Genomic DNA, 6,942 nt, shown 5'->3' with positions numbered 1-6,942 from the left:
AAATAATATAATCCTAGAAAATCAAAGAAGAAAGTAAAGTTAAAATGGCCTTATTACAACCCAAAAATTAAATAGTAATTAAAAATAGCTTGAGAAAACCAGTCTCTTTTTCAAACCCAAAAACGTTCACCATAGCCACTTTGAATCCCCTCCGACTCCAAGGCACCCACATCAAGGCCCACCTGCAAGGTTAAAGAAGGGGTGAGTTTGGAAACTCAATGTGTAAGGGAACCCATCCAAAGCCCAAGTTAGCTCAAGCCTATTGGGCCTAAACCTGTTCAGATAACAGTGATACTGGGCCAGAGCCCTTTTCAGATTACATTAAACTGGGCCTTAGCCCCTTATTCAGATAACAGTATGGCCCATAGGCCCATTTCAAAATACATGCAACATCAATAAACATATGCAAGCCCATTTGGGGAGACTACTCAACCCACCAACCGCTACACTCCACCCGTACTAGCCCTACACACCATGTGGGGCATAGCTCAACCCACCCAGCCCTACACTCCACAGTTGCAGCCTTGCTACCCAGTTAACAATAAATTGAGGCAAAGCCTCCAGTACGTGGACAGGCCACTTTTAGTACTTCATCCATCAATATCCCAGTCCCATGCATCAGATAACAACATGGTATGCAATAAATAACAACAGTCAAACATGCAATTAGGTCAATTTAACCCTAGGGGTATCAGTAATTTATCTATTTAGGGTTTTTCATGCATACTCCTACCTTTCACGTACTAACAGAATCACTTACCGAGGGTTCTTACCGAATTGGGCCATTGGCCCTTTATTCCAATTTTGGCCCATTAAGCTTAAAAATACCAAGGGCACAGAAATCATGCACTTTGCAGTCCAAACATTGCAGCTTACCAAAAACATTAATCGATTTACCTCACGAGCATTCGCACACTCGCAAATCTACAAAATACTGATTTTCGGCATTTCGTCTTTTCGGCTTTTGCCGATCTAGACTAAGAAAGGGTGTCATTTACACACCTATTTTATGACGATTCATTGACAAGATCCATGCCCGAACTACCTACAATTATATTACTACCACGTTAATCTACTACCGAAACGAACTACATAATAACTCCTTACCTTATTCGGCCATAACACCCTAGGCACTGGCAATCCTACCTTTGCCGAAGTTTGCGACTAGACTTAGATCCCGTTGCTCCACTTGTCCAAGCCCTTGATCAGCAGCCTCTAGATCATATTATTATCAAGACAAAATAGTTATCACAACCCCTTAGGGCTACAAGTCCAAGTCGACAGCCTCTCTAACCTTTAGGGGTTTCGATTTTTTCTAAAATACGAAATAAAGACTAGATTGAAAAGACTTACCACCGGTTCCTTCGGTCAATGATCCCAATTAGTTTCTACTAAATTCTGATGCCGATCTAAGCCCTCAAATGATAAAAAAAGTTGAGCCTTCAGTGATCTCACTATTCGGCCAAGTCCCTAAGAGAGTAGGGTTTTCGGCTTTTGTTGAAGTTGTGTAAAGAAAGATGAAATAGGAGGGTTTTGCTATGGTCTTGTTGACAGAACCTTGAGGTTTAGAGAACTAGAGAATCGATCAAGAATGATGGAAAAGATAATAAAATTAGCTAGAAGAAATTGGCACAGAAGAAAGTATGGGCTTCGAGATTTTGGCTTTTTATGGCAATGGCTATGAAGGTTTTTAGGAACATTTGAAGCAAAAGATGGAGATGCACAGGTGGTTAGAGAGATTCGGCTATGGAGGAAAAGAAGAAAAAGAAAAAGTTGAAGAGGAGAGGAAAAAAGAAAGAAGAGGAGAATGGTCAGCAAACGGCACAACTTTCCCCCCTAATGCCGAATTTATACTGGCACTTAACCTAGCTGAATTTTGCCCCCCAAAAGAAACCCTTGGCTGGCCAACTCTTGCTCCTCAAGAGTCCACTATTCGGCCATCACTACTCTCCCCAATTAGCTCCTAAATCCTCTACCTTATCCCCTCCTTACTCAATCCCTTGAGCAATTTAAACTCCTCCTGACAGTCTTTCACTTAGGTTCCATTACTTACCTTTTCTGCACATAAAAATTAATATCACTAATTTGCTTACCTTACGACTCGAACCTTAGCTCTCCTTGGTCATCCACACGCCACCTCTCAAGCCCCCAAGTGACGCCACAAGCCAACTTACCACGGGCTTCCTTGTGTTTTATTTTACCCAACTAATACCTTAAAGCCCAGCTAACCAGAACCCCTTTTTCTATAGAATTAAAATTAACTAAAATTACCAGATTTAACTTAAACTTGGGCCTTCTAGAGACCCACTAACCTGATTAAATCTATGCCAAGCAGACAGAACACCAAAATTTAAAATTTGCCAACGCTCACAGAATTCCCGAACATTGGGGCGTTACATAAATGCACTTACACTGTGATTGACATATGAATAAAGTTGAGTAATATTTGTTATTATGCTTCGGTTTGTCTTGGGGGTGTATACGCATATGCCATGCATATATAATTTGTAAAATAGGTTTAATAGATTAAATTATATGGAGTACATGTTGAGTATGTATTGATAGTAAAATAGTTATTTAATAAATAACTTATATATATACAATATTTGTATGCGGTTATGCATTTGATAAATTTTAACTTAAATTAAATGATGAACTTGTTATTATTTAAATGTTTAGTATGATATTATTGATTATTTTTGAATTGGTTATGCTATATATGCTAAGAGGCATAATGCCCTGTAATATGCCTTAAGTGGTTAAACCTGCATCTGTATAGAATTAAGAAATAAAATCTTTAATTTCTATTATAGCATTCGATTAAAGTGAACAACCTGTGATTTCTAAATGTAATATGTTTATATTTAATTTGTTATATGCTTTACTTGTATATAGGAATATGACTTGTGATAAAATGGGAATGCTCAAAACTGTGTTTATGTTCAGTAATGCCTTGCGACCCTAGTCCGGCGACGAATATGGGTTAGGGGTGTTACAGGCAGTCAATCCAATTGGTTTCTAACCAAATCATATTACAAGCCCAACGAGCACATTACTCATACAACTAGGCATGCTCTACATTTAGCAGTAACTTTCACAAGGCTTACTCTTCACTTGCTATAATATTTTCTTAATAATGGAATATTCTAAAGTAAAATCTTTAATTACTTCTACGACGGATACTTTATGCCAATTCTTACTCGTTACAAGACTGCAAATGAGCGAACTACATTACGCTAGACAAATGTCTTTACACCTACATGCCTTCTAATTAGATTCGCCAAATTTGAGGTGTGACAAAACTTGGATACAGGTTTTGCTGAATGAGCTACGCAGGCGTTTCTTTGCAAGTAATCTTCATGATTGGGTTAAGTTTAATATACTTAGTCCTTCTAAACTAGTTATGGGCGAGGTTTTTTGGTCGAGATTATTTGGTTTTAATAGCCTAGAGAATATGGAAAAATTGGAATCTTTTCATCTTCCAAGGGGTTCCTTAGAAAGCAAGTGACATTGTTAAGAATTCACAAACTTGGGCAAAACAATTTGCTTTTTTTCATAGGAAGGATCTGTTTAGACAGCAGATGTCAGGGTCGGGTCATTCATTCATATGGCGGAGATTTGGAATAAATTATGCACTAATGGTGCGTTACAATTTGTGTCCAGAATTGTTGCAACAGAGGGAGTATTAAGGTATGGAAATGGGGATTGGATTATGGGATATAATATATTTTTGGATGAATATTCGATCTTTGATGTTGAATTGTGGGGCATCTTCGATGGGATGTCCCTTATCCAAGATAAACAATTTGAGGGCATCATGATTCAAGCATATAGTTTGGCGTTGGTTAAGACTATTCAGGATTCCTCCTTCATTGATTCAAACTCTATCCTCATTAGAAGAAATCATCAACTTTTAGCAAATATTAGGGATCGGGTCATGCAACACATTCCCAGGGAGTTAGATGAAATTATTGATTGTATGGCTAAATTAGCTTTTAATACAGGTCAAAATATAATGGTATTTGAAGAGATCCCAAGGAAAGTGTTAACAATCTCTTTTATTGTGAAAGCAAATGTTAACTTTATTAAAAATTCTCCATGCAGTTAATTTGTATTAAGTTTTTATTAAAAAATTCTATTGAATTTCGATCCCACATTAAATGTTACTCAAAATAATATATAAAATTCAAATAGAAGAATGTAATTGTAAAATCTGAGTTTAGCTAAAATATAATATAAGATTACCTAAACCAATGTGAGGTTAAAAAACACAAGACAAACGGTTGAAAAAGAAAATATTAAAATATCATAATGATGATGATGGAGAATGCGCGTGGGGTTGAAAAAAATGAACTGACAAGTGTTAAGGGCTGTAAAAAAAGGCTGCTCAGCCCAATGGCTCAAAGTTTGAAAATCGCAAGACTACTAAAACTATAAACTTTTTCAGTCATTACATTGCATTTTTTTGCGAAGTGTTGTCGCTCTTTCACACTCTCGCAAGCTCCGTCACTTGCTCTGAACCACCACTGCTATTCCATGAATACCACGCAAGTTAAAACAAGCAAACTTGAACTTATAAAGCTTACTTCACTCACTGCTCACCCTTGAAACACTATTTTCAACTTCTGTTAACAGCAAGCTAAAAGATTAACCCCCTCCCCCTCTAAAAGTTCTTTCTTTTGTTTCTCTCTCTCTGTCTTTGCTTGTCCGTTACCATGGAAGCTCTTAATTTCATCAGGTTTTGGAGACCTAGCAATGGTGGTCACAAAGAGAATCGAGCTCAACCATGTGGTGGTAACAGCAGCACCACCGAGGTTCCAAAGGCTTTGATTGCTTCAGATCACGAGTTGGATGAAGGGGACGACTCTTTCTTCGATTTGGAGCTTCCTGTGCCTGAGTTTTGCCACAAGGGAAATGTTGATGGCAACTGCCGTGAAGAAAACGGTGTTAATGGCGACAAGAGATTTGACTCCAAGGAAGAACAACCTCGTTCTTTTTCTCCCAATGATAACTTCTCCAAAAGAAAAATCATCCCAATTGAGACAAGCTCCAAGCCTCAATACCCCATAGCTTTGTTAAAATCAGCTCCAAAATTTCGAGTCTTTACCTTGAGGAAGTCGAAGTCAATGGCAAATAGCAGTAGCACATTAGAAGACAAAGCTGAATTGATTGGTATTTCTATGAAGACCCCAAAGCATGAAAAACAAGGTAGCAACAAGCATCTCAAAGCTAATATCAAAACGGATAAGTCTTCAAACTTCCCGATCTTCACCAGGGAAAGTAGCTCCCGGAAAATCAAAGGGAAAACAGAGGACGATTTTTCAAAGAGATTGTTGAAAGATCTGATGCAAAAATACTTGAATAAAATCAAGCCATTGTCCAAAAGGAACAGTCTAAGTGACAAGATAAGAGTCTCAGGTGTGTTACCGATGTCATCTCCGGCAACGGAATTCTCCATGAAGGAGAAACAAGGGAATCTTAGAGGGGTTTGCAAGCTATTGGGAAAGAGTAGATCAACCTCGTCTGCGTCATCGTCCATTAGTAGGAGAGACGATTCTCTGCTATTGCAGCATGATGGGATCCAAAGCGCCATTTTGCATTGCAAGAAATCTTTGAACTCGTCAAGAGGTGCTAATTATTAGCTAATTAATTTGTGTTTAAATTAATCATAAACTTTAGGCATAATTCGATCCTTAGCTTGTTTTCCTTGTGTTGGCAGCAGAATCTTCTAGGTTATCGAGATGTACAAGTGATTCTTCACAGGAGAAGTTAAGCAATGCATCTTCTACAGGTATAGTTAAAATCGTCTTAAATTTCTAACTAGTATACCGTTTACGCTAATTTGTGAGCGTTAAAAAGTCTTAAGCGCTGATTGAACTTTTTTTTTTCCCAACAGATTCTTCTCTATTGTCAAGAGTAACAAGCAATTCTTCATACGAGAAACTGATGGATTCTGCAAGAATATCCAGCGAAGAAGGAAACGCCTTCAGCACCTGAAGTAATAGAAAACCCAGGAAACAGAATGTTGTTTAATCAACGCTATAGAAAGGAAACATTGGATAGAGACTTTTGTTTTTAATTGCCAACATCATGATGATGTAAAAAAAAAAAAAAAGAGAACTTAGAGGGGATAGGATTGTCGTTTGATTGCTAGATATGATGAAAAACAATATAGAGTAGGTTCACTTGTAAAGGTGATGTACAATTATGGAGAAAATGGAAGTAACCCTAGATTTGGATTATTCGTTTTCCTTTGAGTGACTGTTTTGATCTTGTATATCTGCAATTAAGCGTTATGTTACCTCTGAAAGGTAAGCTGTTCAAATCAAAGATGTGATATTTTCTGGATTTGAAGAAACTGAAATGACTTCACAGTTTTATCCACTTCGTTGTTTCTTTCATTTCCTGGGGTGATTATGCCTTTTCCAGGACAATATGGTGGGAGTTTGCTGGCCACTACATTTTAATAATATATGAACACTTTTGCTACTTCAATATTTATTGTTTTAACAACAAACAACCGATTCAAAGCCATGAAATTTCCGGTTGAAAAGCAAACCAATATAAGTGATGATTGATGCGAAGTTGAAGAAACCGAAGCTATATACAAATTTAAAAAATTGGTTCTTTGTTTATAATTTAAAAACACTTGAAACAAAATGAAAGGATGTCATATGATGATATCTCTGAAGTTTCATACTTCTTTTAGAAAGTACTTTTGAACGGTAAGAAGCAGTCCATTTCATTCAACAGTTTTAGAGTTATATATATATATATATATATATATATATAAAAGAAAAAGAAAAGGCAAAGTCAATTGAAACAGATGGTCTGCTGAGACTTCTCTCTGGCTAGCCATCCTATATGCAGATGGTATGTTGAATATTCAATCTGCCACTTGCAGGAGACTGCCAATGAAATTTACCAAGCATAGTCTTCATA

At 37.1% G+C, this 6,942-nt stretch overlaps 1 protein-coding gene across 2 annotated transcripts; it reads left to right on the top strand.

Annotated features, from left to right (window-relative positions):
• The first annotated feature begins 4,400 nt into the window (after positions 1-4,400).
• Positions 4,401-6,364, top strand: LOC108472587 (membrane-associated kinase regulator 5-like). Of its 2 annotated transcripts, none has more exons than XM_017774132.2 (3): positions 4,401-5,628; positions 5,723-5,791; positions 5,897-6,364. In XM_017774132.2, exons 1-3 carry the CDS (start codon positions 4,716-4,718, stop codon positions 5,995-5,997), a joined length of 1,083 nt encoding a protein of 360 aa, XP_017629621.1. In that variant the 5' UTR covers positions 4,401-4,715; the 3' UTR covers positions 5,998-6,364. The 2 variants fall into 2 exon arrangements, with proteins under 2 accessions (XP_017629621.1, XP_017629619.1); XM_017774130.2 differs by having other exon boundaries at positions 5,720-5,791.
• Positions 6,365-6,942: the final 578 nt, after the last annotated feature.

This window comes from Gossypium arboreum, chromosome 11, assembly GCF_025698485.1.
Source record: "Gossypium arboreum isolate Shixiya-1 chromosome 11, ASM2569848v2, whole genome shotgun sequence".
Lineage (NCBI taxonomy): Eukaryota > Viridiplantae > Streptophyta > Magnoliopsida > Malvales > Malvaceae > Gossypium > Gossypium arboreum.
The sequence above is the reverse complement of the archived record's forward strand: the minus strand, read 5'-3'. Positions and strand labels throughout refer to the sequence as shown.

Bases quoted from the DNA above. Each gene is read 5' to 3' on its own strand.
- LOC108472587 (XM_017774130.2), top strand. From the start codon at position 4,716: ATGGAAGCTCTTAATTTCATCAGGTTTTGGAGACCTAGCAATGGTGGT. The intron at 5,629-5,719 runs GTGCTAATTATT...TTGTGTTGGCAG, and splicing joins ATCTTTGAACTCGTCAAGAG to CAGAATCTTCTAGGTTATCG. The intron at 5,792-5,896 runs GTATAGTTAAAA...TTTTCCCAACAG, and splicing joins AAGCAATGCATCTTCTACAG to ATTCTTCTCTATTGTCAAGA.